This window comes from Ruditapes philippinarum, unplaced genomic scaffold, assembly GCF_026571515.1.
Source record: "Ruditapes philippinarum isolate M1 unplaced genomic scaffold, ASM2657151v2 ctg1357_1_1_1_1, whole genome shotgun sequence".
Taxonomy (NCBI): Eukaryota; Metazoa; Mollusca; class Bivalvia; order Venerida; family Veneridae; genus Ruditapes; species Ruditapes philippinarum.
In genome coordinates, this window is record NW_026865508.1 from 36353 (window position 1) to 48489 (window position 12137).

The 12137-nt window shown below is 32.4% G+C and overlaps 1 protein-coding gene across 4 annotated transcripts in view; it reads left to right on the forward strand.

Annotated features, from left to right (window-relative positions):
- LOC132729396 (hephaestin-like protein) overlaps positions 1-12137 on the forward strand; it is a 108805-nt gene that overhangs the window by 11807 nt on the left and 84861 nt on the right. For 3 of the 4 annotated variants that reach the window (XM_060715161.1, XM_060715159.1, XM_060715158.1), the window contains exons 3-15: positions 467-720; positions 1437-1655; positions 2706-2848; positions 3697-3881; positions 4045-4151; positions 4932-5079; positions 5848-6119; positions 6424-6629; positions 6970-7114; positions 7890-8102; positions 8973-9204; positions 10723-11646; positions 11913-12004. In XM_060715161.1, the coding sequence (XP_060571144.1) occupies positions 467-720; positions 1437-1655; positions 2706-2848; positions 3697-3881; positions 4045-4151; positions 4932-5079; positions 5848-6119; positions 6424-6629; positions 6970-7114; positions 7890-8102; positions 8973-9204; positions 10723-11646; positions 11913-11961 (3097 nt within the window). In that variant the 3' untranslated portion in view covers positions 11962-12004. Of the gene's footprint in view, positions 1-466; positions 721-1436; positions 1656-2705; positions 2849-3696; positions 3882-4044; positions 4152-4931; positions 5080-5847; positions 6120-6423; positions 6630-6969; positions 7115-7889; positions 8103-8972; positions 9205-10722; positions 11647-11912; positions 12011-12137 lie in introns of all 4 variants that reach the window. The other variant, XM_060715160.1, reaches the window with a different exon arrangement.

Here is a 12137-nt window from a genome sequence, read left to right on the forward strand (position 1 = left end):
ATAATGTGCCTGGAAAGATCCTGTTACGCAAATTGTTTATGGTAATGATGCTCATTATTTGTAAAAATGTTACCAAATTTATTTCATGTAAATAAAGGGAGGTAATAAAATAATAATAAAAATATTATTTATAATATTTCCTATAAAGTCCCAGCCAATTTTTCGAATGTGATTGATAATGAAATTCTTTCTACGGTCATTTGCACTGTACCTCTGCACTAGCTTGTACAGAAGTTTCAGTTCCTTGCGAAAGTGAAAGCAACTAGTAGTGGTAAACAGCTTGACAGGCTGCCCAGAAAAGATGCATTGGTTGAACTGTGCTAACTGTCGTGATCCGGAGGGAAAACTTCCAACACCACCATCATTGTTACCACCATAACAATAAGTCAATAACATACAGAATCTTTAAGCATATTAAAAAAATAATACCATCATCATACACTGATGTTTTGATATTTCTTAACAGTGCTGCGTTCGAGTTTATTGAAAACCGTGATGACAGGATCGGGAGTATATATACAAAACTTATTTACCGGGAATATACTGATGACAGTTACTCCGTGCTTAAACCGGCGCCTGACTGGGCCGGATTCTGTGGACCTCTTATTAAGAGCACCGTAGGTGACACCGTGTATGTCCATTTCCGTAATAACGCTCTAAATATCAATAGACGTTTCAGCATGCATCCACATGGCTTATTCTACTTGAAGGGAAATGAAGGTATTATAAATAAAATATACTACATGAATTATTGCATTTTTAGATATAAATGATACTTTGCTTTTCAAAAGAAAAATATTGTTTATACTGGTATATGTCATATGTTGCGGTTCGGATCGGAATATTCGTCCCGAGGGTACCTGCCCATTAGGTGGTAACGAAACTTGCCTATGTGGTCGATATTCCGATCCGAACCACAGGCACAATGTTAGATAATTATTTTTGTATATTCTACCATATTGTAAACAGTTTACCTCAATAAATCAATTACATCATAGCAATTAATCACATTTCATCCGTTACTATTTTCCAATAGGCCAAATGATGCCAAACTATAAGAACTAGATTTTTCTAGTACCCCTATGCCGGATAAAATTTCCAGCATGTGTACAACTAACGGAAACACCTATCTTATTGATACGCAAGAGAAAAGTACAATAATGGGACAACGATTGTGAGACATGGGGCATGATTTTGTGGCATCTCCTTTTAGTTTTAAAGTACTGTGTTATCCATGTAACAGTGCAAATTTCTTTGACTCGTGGTCTCTTGCATTAATAAGAATAACACCCAGTTGCCTTCAGGCAATTAACATTATAAAAAGTTAGAAATGCACATTACTGATGTCTAAATAAGTGTCATAATAGAATGATTATCATACAATTTTATTCCTGATATAGCATCATTTTATCGTTAATTTGTAATCTATATACTAGGGGCAACATATTTAGATGGAACTAGCGGGACGGATATAGAGGATAACGGTATCTTACCTGGTGAAAACTTTACTTACGTTTGGATAGCCAGCAAGCTGCACAAACCAGACAGTAACGATTTTCATGATCACTGTGCTGCTTTCACCTACCACTCTCACGTCCGTGCTGGGTTTGATGTAGACACTGGACTGTTTGGTGTTGCTCTTATCTGCAATCAAGGTAAAGAAAACTGTTTTATATACTTTTCTTGGACAATATGAATAATTAAATGATTAGTTCTTAGGATCGTAAATTTTAGATATTCATTACTACAGTATAATTCCTACTTAAGACCACCTCGGATTTAAGACCACCCCGCTTTAAAGACCAGTTTTTAAAAGAACAGAAGTTTCTGTTCTTTATGTCAATGGTTACATGATCCAGAATTAAGACCACCTCACTTATCCACTTTTAAGACCACAATTCATTATTTTGTTCTTTATTTGACCTCACTATTGAAACCACTGATATTAAAATCAACACCTTCCTAGATCTTAAATGTGTTGCTATTATCTGTTTGATTGCTCTTAGGCATAACACTTGATTACACAAGGTGTCAAAAATGTTATTTATGGGATATTTAACGAAAAAGTTGAGAATGTTGATTTCACAGTGATTTAATGTTGCTTTATGAACATTTGTTTTGTGACAAAATAATGTCTGATATGATATGTGAATTATGTACACCATACAATAATTACTATTGAAATCAGAACAAAGAAAATTTGATATAGAAATTCTTCAGAAATATGTTTTCTTCCCATCAGACATACTTTCATATTGTATTTGCAGGTTAAAATACTTATTGTTTGTTCATACAAAATGACTAATTAGGCCCTGATCATAACGTGTGTCATCAATAATAAGAATATCCACAATTAAGACCACCCCGCAATTAAGACCACTTTGGTCCAGTCCCGATGGCGATCTTTATTGAGGATTTTTTTACTGTACTTTACCTTTTGTCAGTATTAATTGCGTCATTATATCAAGATTTTTTTAGAAAGTAGAAAGTCAATGGTCAATGTTGAACGTTTTTGCTGCGTGATATAATGTAATTTGGGTATCGATGAGAATCTGCTTAAGATTGGTGGGCAGTTATGTTATGATGACACATTTGCATTCTTATTTTATTTTGTTGATATTGTTGGTTAAATATGAAAAAAAAACAACAATGAAATGATAAAGACTATTATTGTTGTATGTATGAATATTTTTGATTTATTAAAGGGACTCTCGATAAAAATGGCAATCGCAAGGACGTAGACCGCGAATTATACATGTATGCAGATCTTATGATAGAGGGCAACAGTTGGTATATTGAGCACAACTTGCAGAAATGCGGAAATCCGGCATTGTGCCAGAGTCTTTTTGTAAAAAAATATTTACTTTTTCTTTCATTTAACACATGCCTTTTAATAATATTTGTACGCATCAAGATTTGTTCTGGTTTTTTTTTCTAATGGTTACCTTACATGGAGTATTGCAATAATAACAAATCAATGTGATGTTGTTGATGATGATGATGATGATGATGATGGTGATGATGATGATGATGATAAAAATAAAATAATAAGAAGAAGAACAACAACACCCCCCTCAAACAATGTAATAATATCAGTAAATCCTTTAAAATGTCAGACACATCTGTAATACAAATGACGTCACTTTGTCAATTTGAGAAAACGGAAGTACGAAAAATAGATTTTGCATTTAACAGTTTATAACCTAAACTGATGAACCGGTTCAGTAGTTTCCGTTGGAATAGTACATTATTAGTTTCGGTGATATCAAATGAATATTTAAAGTTATATTCTAGTCAGACTGCACGGTTGTGCAATCTTGCATTACTCTTTATTTATCCGTTTCAGTTAAAGTAGGTTAGAGGTGTTTTTTTAACAGATAGATAAGTGTTGTTTTACAATGAACAGGCAATATCTATAAATCATTAGTATTGGCAACATAACATTTTGCAATATTGCTGAATTTAATGTTTATAAATTAAGGTACTATTTATTTATAAAAAACTTGTATACTTTGCAGTGTTCCGTTTTCTTATTATTTTTTTAATACACCACATGTATGAGTGTCTAAATAACAAGAAATAACCAGGGATGTTTGATCCGACACTTTTAAAACCAGGAAATGAAAGTTTCTAGATTTGTTGCACCGATACGAGTTGATTTTTTTAATGATTAAAACTAGTATAAAATCTTTTTAGGACGATGGAGACGATGATTTTGCAAAGAGTAACGAAATGGCTCATATAAATGGATATGTGTTTGGCAATGGTCCAGCTTTCCCGGCATATGAGGGGGAAAATGTTGTTTGGTATTTCATGTCCATCCAGCGTGGAATACATACAGTACACATCAGCGGACAGACAATGGAAATTGAAAACTTGAGGTTTTATTTTATCACAAATAGTCTCACTTGCATTTCTAGAAATTTAAGTAAAATCCGTCCTGGTAATATTCAGAAAAGTGCAGTGACATATAGTGTTATACAGCTTTACAGAATGCAGTTAAGAAGAGAAAAATCTATCTTATTTACTTTTAATTTATTTTAGAACGGATACCGTTGACCTGCATCCCGCGAGCGTTTATTCTGGCTTTATGACACCGGTAAATGTAGGACGCTGGCTTATTTATACCAGAAATCAGGAGTTCTTTGACGGTACTCATGTTATAAATACAGTTATATCGATTACATTTTCATTTTACATTTTCCAACGTTTTGTTATTTATGTCATTTGTTTTTAAATATTTTTCATCAAGGTGTGTGTCAGTACTAAAATATTGCTAGTACCTTTACATTTTCATGTCAAGGGTCATTGGTTATCTTGCGTGTACTTAAACTTGATGCCAGTCAACGATAGATATTTTTTTTACTTTTCGCTGACTTTCAGCTGCTTTTAATGCTCCTTTCAAAAAGAATCTGTAATTTTTAGGTAAAAGTTGGTTCTATTTCTCTTATTCACTTTCATAATTCTTTGATAAAGGTTTGTCAGTTTTTTTTTTCAATATATATTATTGTATGGATCTTGTTTACTTCTAAAATTTATTTATATCATAAACGTTTTGAAAAACAACAGCATCATATTTTTCAGTATTGTGACATGCAAGTATTGATCACTTCATATATCACTGTGAAGTAAACATGTAAAGAAATCCTGCTTTTGTTTAATTGCATGTTTATCACTTGTATATATATATGAGCCGTGTCATGACAAAACCAACATAATGGGTTTGCGACCAGCATGGATCCAGACCAGCCTGCGCATCCGCGCAGTCTGATCAGGATCCATGCTATTCGCTATCAGTTTTTCTACTTGCAGCGAACAGCATGTATCCTGATCAGACTGCGCGGTAGCGCAGGCTGGTCTGAATCTATGCTGATCGCAAACCCATTATGTTGGTTTTGTCGTGACGCGGCTCATATCTTTCTTATCTTCAGATGGAATGCAAGCATTTTTTGACATACAGCCTTGTCAAGGACAGGGCAACATTTGTACAAATACTGGAAATGGTGAAAATATTCGGACTTACTTTCTTGCAATTGAAAACGTTTATTGGGATTACGCACCAGAAGATGTCACTCATCTGTAAGTAAAGCTGGAAATAATTCATATCTTTTCTTCCAAGAGAGAGAGATTTTACAGTTCCAATCTAAATTTTGCTGTCACTAATTTTCATAATGATGGTTATTAATTTTGTGTACAATAGTTGTGGCTAACATTTTAAGAAACGTGTGCCATTTTCAAAGTATTGACTAGAAACGACATTGGTAGATTTCACGTAGTTTTCAAAAGAAAAAAGATGTTAACAACACTCGCCAGACTATATATATAACTTATTAAAATATAGTTGTTGGGTTTTTGATGTAGAACGATTTTCAGATACCTCTAGCCTCACGTTTTACAAGTTGCATATTATTAGTATCACAATCTTAGAATTTTGTCAAAAGCGTACGTTTTAAATTTGAGTAAGAACATATTCTAATTAAATCACATGATCAAATGATTAAAACTGAGAAAGGTCTTTGAATGAAATAATGTGGTTCATTCATCAACTTATTGGTATTTGGAAGCAGAAAACAAGCCACTTACTTCCCCAGTGATTCAATGATTAGTGTTCTGCTTATCACCATTTGTATAGTATTTAATATTTTATATTCACATCAAATTTGATATACAGTAAGTATGTGCTTTTGTTCAAAACGTACAAGAAGGCGTTACAGCCTGAACCATATTGAGTAATCTCTAGTTGCTTGTTTTATAAATCAGGCACATCCGTTATTATGAAAACCCACACATTCAATGTTTTTTTGCCTATTTAAAGTTTTGACTTCTTATCTGATTTTGCTTTTGCAGTGATTCCGAGATTTTTCTTCAAAACGATACAAATCGTATTGGAAGTATATATAAAAAGGCGGTATTTGTTGAATACACAGACGGAACATTCGGTACAAAGAAAGATCGCGAGGTGCATTGGGGTTTGGCAGGTCCACCAATAAAATGTCATGTTGGTGATCATGTTATTGTACACGTTAAAAACTTTGCTGACAGAACTTTCTCTTTTCAAGCTAATGGAGTAGCAATGACAAAATCGAATGAAGGGATGGTTTACAATAATGAGCTGTCAGGTATGCTTTTGCTTAGAAAATTCCCTTGCCTTAAGAAAACACGTTTTCAATAACTTAAAGATAGTGAGTAAGTGTTAGAGGTATATTTTTGTCTGATACCGACATTTGAATGTCTAAGGTTGTCTTCAAAAGAAGAGACCTTAAGCTCCTCCCTCGACTCACTCCCTAAAACAGTAAAAATAAATAAACACAATGTAGATAAATAAAAATACAGTTAAAAATAAAAATAAATAAACTTTAAGGTTTATATTCAATTAAATAAAATGGGAACTAGCAAACGAGAAATGATATTATATGTTTCTAGTACTAAGTGGTTTGGTTGTTCCTCCAAATGAAGTGAAGACATACGAGTTTGATGTTCCAGTAGAAGCAGCACCATTAGCTCATAACGAAGATTGTGTCGTGTATATGTATAATTCTGCCGTTGACTTTAATAAAGATATACATACAGGTCTAATTGGTCCTTTGCTTGTATGTAAAGACAGAACTCTTGCGGATGACGGAAGCTTGGTACGATTATATAACATCTTTGAGTGATAACTTTTAAATGGTCACTATTTTTTGTATATAGGCATTTTGTTTGCAAAAGGACTTTAGTATTTTGATACTTGCAACTTTTAATTAGATAATAATAAATCTTGGTTATCAAAATGCTAAATTGCACAGGTAGTTATTATCTCTAAAAACATTTTAAAACCTCTTTAAAGATATTGGTTTTCACGTTGAGGATTTTATGCAATAACGTTAAACAAGTCTGATAAAAAAATTTCGTAAGATACAATTTTTTAACAGTATCCAATTTTGTTCATTTGTTTTCTTTAAATGTATTGTCGTGTTCATATTTGTTTAGATTGGAGTGGATAGGGAGTTCTATTTACACTGGATGATTTTTGATGAAAACTTGTCTTGGTACATTGATGAAAATATCGCTACATTTATAACAGCTGCTGTTGATAAGAATGATGAGGACTTCCAGTTGTCTAATCAAATGAGAGGTTTGATGCATTACATAATGTACATACAAATATGAATAATATATATGAAAATATTATTAACAATATGATGTATACATTATTTTGTATTTTATATGAATATGTATTTTGGAGACTTTAATTGAAGGAACTCCAATAAGGTCCAAAAGTCTAAAAACATAAAATATTTTAAATTTTAGCAAAGATCAAGTGATTTACTTAAAATAGTAAAAATCTGTAAAAGATATTAAAGAAATATGTTTACAGTTTAATAGTTAAAATCGAATTTTGCACGATTTGAGGCCGGGTTCAGTGAAAAGCTTTGCAACGTTTTTATTTTTTTAATTGGTCATTTTGCATAATTAAAATTGTTATTCTGGGTAAATGGAGAGAGAGAATGTCTTCAGACCCACATGAAATGGTGCACAAGTCTTGAAAAAAGATTGCAGTCATTTAGTGTAAAAACAAAAAAAACATCAGTGGAATCCTTTGAAGCATCTGCTTAGTGATTAAACACCAGATGTGTCTATGCTGGGTGTTTCATTCATTTTATGCCAACTCTTAAGTCAGCACCAGGTCAATGTTCTAAAGTCAGTTACTGCCCGTAAACAAGAAACTGCTATGAAAAGTTTCATTAACATCAGTCACCTGTTTTGGTTTGATAGAGAACGTTTTTATACATACTCGTAGTATCAAAACTCTACAGTTAGAAGCAGTTTACCACAACATTGCTTTCTTTAAAATGAAGTAAATAAGCATATACATTAAATACAAGCATTTGATATATCATATTATTTAGCCATCAATGGGAGGACATACGGCACACTTGAAGGTTTAGATATGTATCTTGGAGACATTGTTGCGTGGCATATATATGGCTCCGGAGGTCAGACTGATCATCACCATGTTGTATTTGAGGGTAACGCATTCAATGTTGATGGTCGAAATTTAGATACGTTTTCAGTATATCCTGGGACTGGCCAATCCCTCATCATGATTCCTGATCAAAATGGTAAGCGCTGTTTCTATCATGTCAGTTTTATAATTTATTTTAGAAAAACTGAAAGTGAAATTTTAAATTAATGTTCCTCCCAAAATTGTGAAAATTAACCAGTTTACCATGTAAGATCGTGAAAATATGAATTTGTGAACAAATAAAGACGAAAGTTACAAAAATCATAAAATCATTCGAGGCATTGTAAAATCATTTATCAGTTTATAAATAAAACTTATAAATTCGTGTAGGTGTGAAGAAGATAAATCGTAAAGTGCAAGAACTGAAATTGTTAAATGATAAATTCGAGATGAAAGTGGATATAACTATATCTTTATGCACACTTATAGAAACGTTTGGTTTGAAATGTCAAATAAACGTTTTTATCCATTTTAGCTAAACGCAAATTAAAACACAGTTCCTTTCCAGAATAATTCTGATAAAATGAACATTTTATACACTATATTTCAGAGTTGTTTTTTGATTATGCATTACTAATAAGTACATTGTTCTAGTACGTTACATTAACAGCGTTTTGTATTCAATTTTATCAAGTGTAAATATATTTAAAAACTCAGGTTTTCAGCAAATAACTCACAGTCAGCGTGACAAAAAAGAGCTCATTTTTGAATTAATTTGCAATCATTATGATTAGCATTCTAAAGAAATTTCGTTTTTTCAAGTAGAACTTTCTTTGTCTCACGGACAGAATTATAGTATTAGTTTGAAATACATGAATACGCAGAACAATTTATTATATTGATTTTTATATAGTTTTTCTGATAAAATAGGAAAGTGTTATTCTAAAAATGATATTATATCATTCACAAACAAGTTAAGTGTATTTATACAGGTAAACTTATTTATAACTATTCACTATACAAATAGGTCACTTGTTGATACGAGATGGTCAGATAAGTCTAACATATGAAGGCATGTATGCTTGGTATAATGTAATGATGACTACTGGAACAGGATACGTGAGTCTACAGGACGGAGTACCACCAGGTCTACTTGGTATAACTCGCACATACTATATCGGTATCGTTCCCATTCTCTGGGATTATTGTCCAGTCAAGATCGATCCTGTTGACGGAAGTTCGCTCCTGGATGAAGATGCGTAAGTATAGTGACCAGTGTGATTAATACATATGCTGTATAACTACTGCATATGCTGTATATACAATATAATGTCCAGTTAGATTATTACATATGCTGTATATACAATATAGTGTCCAGTTAGATTATTACATGCATTGTATATAACATATAGTGACCAGTAAGATCATTACATGCAGTGTACATAACATATAGTGACCAGTTAATTATTACATGCATTGTATATAACATATAGTGACCAGTTATATTATAACATGCATCGTATATAACATATAGTGACCAGTAAGATTATTACATGCAGTGTATATAACATATAGTGACCAGTTAGATTATTACATATGCTGTGTATAACATATAGTGACCAGTAAAATCATTACATGCAGTGTATATAACATATAGTGAACAGTTAGATTATTACATGCATTGTATATAACATATAGTGACCAGTTAGATTATTACATATGCTGTGTATATATAGTGACCAGTTAATTATTACATGCAGTGTATATAACATATAGTGACCAGTTAGATTATTACATGCATTGTATATAACATATAGTGACCAGTTAGATTATTACATATGCTGTGTATATATAGTGACCAGTTAATTATTACATGCAGTGTATATAACATATAGTGATCAGTTAGATTATTACATGCATTGTATATATCATATAGTGATCTTAAGACTATAACATATGCTGTATGTAACATATAGTGACCAGTTAGACTATTATATGCACTATATTTAACATGAAGTGTCCAGTATGACTGTAACATTAACTGTTGATAATATACTGAACACATAAATTATTACATATATGGCATAAAGTGACCGGTAAGAATATTACAAATACTGTATATAACAAATAGTGACCAGTAAAACCATAACATCTGGGTTTATCTTTGCAGTTAAATGTTAATTTGTGATATCCTAAAACAGATTTATTTAATTGGGTATGTAAGCATGCTATCGAATGTAACTTTCTTTTAAATTGTATCTCAAAACATTATAATTTTTCGAAAACTCATGAATATTTAAAGTTTAAAATGGTTTTGAAATGCTAAAATTCTACACAATAAGCGTAATTGTGGATTATTTCATCTTACGTCAAAGTTTTGCATATTTATCATAGGTATTGACAACCCAAAGCTAGTTATAGATACATACATCTTTTAGAATTGTTTACTACTTATTAGAGCGTTTTTAAAAACGACTTGAAATAATCTAATGAAAGTCACTGGCATGTTTGTTGCATTTTTTTTAATCACCGAACCCATTTTATGCCGATAGCAACACCTGAAATGCATCAACATTTTTCATATTAACATATTGTAGTTAACACTTATACGTTATATTTAACATTATATTGCTAACATGTAAATAATCTGAAAGCACTTTAATGTAAATTACGATATGGTTTGAATACACCATAATTTTTTTTAATATCTAGTATTTTACTTAGTCGTAAATATTTTGACACATATCTTAATGACCTTTCCTTTTTGCCCTTTTCAGTACAGGCTACATTTTTGTGAGAAACGATGCCCCGTTTCTCGGAACCCAATATCATAAGTATGTCTATAGGGAATTTACAGACAGCACTTTCACTACGCAGAAGACCCGAAGTTTTGATGAATTGCATCTAGGTTTATTAGGACCAATGATACGAGGGGCAGTTGGAGATACTATTGAAATAGTTCTTCATAATTTTGTCAATGTTTCTCTCAATATTGTCCCAAAACAACTCGTTTTCGAAGACGGGACTCCAATAACAAATGCTCCTTCAACTGATCAAGGTCAAACCAGCACGTATCGTTATTTCATACCGGAAAGGTCCGGCCCATCTCCCGACCAGCCTAATTGCATAGGCACATTATATACCTCAAGAACAAATCCTTTAAATGATGCTTACAGTGGGCTTCTGGGAACAATGATAATTTGCAAACGTGGCAAGCTTGATGGTGCAGGGAATAGAAAAGACAATGTAGTGAAGGAGTTTGCATCTGCCTTCGTGATATGGGATGAAAACTTAAGCCATCTCCGTGATGAAAATTTTGTAGGCGTCACAGATGCACAAGCAAGTGATGGAGATTTCATTGAAAGCAACCTCTTCCATTCTATTAACGGCTATATCTATGGAAATCAACCTCTTATTGAGTTCTGCGTGAATGAAAATATTGCTTGGTACCTTTTTGGTGTGGGGTCAGTAGAAGACGTTCATACTGTTCATTTTCATGGGCAGCTTTACGTTCGTAGAACAATAGTCACTCAAAGAAGAGATGTGGCGGAAGTCTTCCCTGAAGTTGCTGCAACTATTGAAATGACTGGATACAATCCTGGCATTTGGCTATATCACTGTCATTTAGCCGCCCATGCTGATGAGGGGATGGAGTCCGCATACAGTGTCTGTCCGGCAGATGCAAGACGTCGCAGGTCCAGGTCTGTGGTGACTTGACGTTTTTTGTTTGTTGTTTTTAAAAAAAATATTATGACAAGGAATTCGTTGATAAAAAACTTTAATCAATATTTAAGGTATTAAATTGTTTGTATAATTGATCAAAAACAACAATAACAACAACAACAATAGCAAAACAAAAACAACATTATGTTATAAACATGTAATAAGAGTTATGTTATGATTCCTTGTTTTTTAGAACTTAGCTTTATAAACAATTCATTTCCATCAGTTTTCTTTTTCTCTATAGTATGGGCGCACTTAAGCATTTGGACAAGAGAGCTTCGGATAAGCAATAACGACTTAATTGACGGAGATATTGTTGTTGAAGAGGAAATTTTGGTAACTGTAATTTCCATTCTTAAACGAATTTTATTACAGATAATCTGAATAAATTAATTAAAACAAATTCAAATACGACTACACAGAGACAAATGTAACAAAACTATATTAACACACCGTTGTCATTGTATAC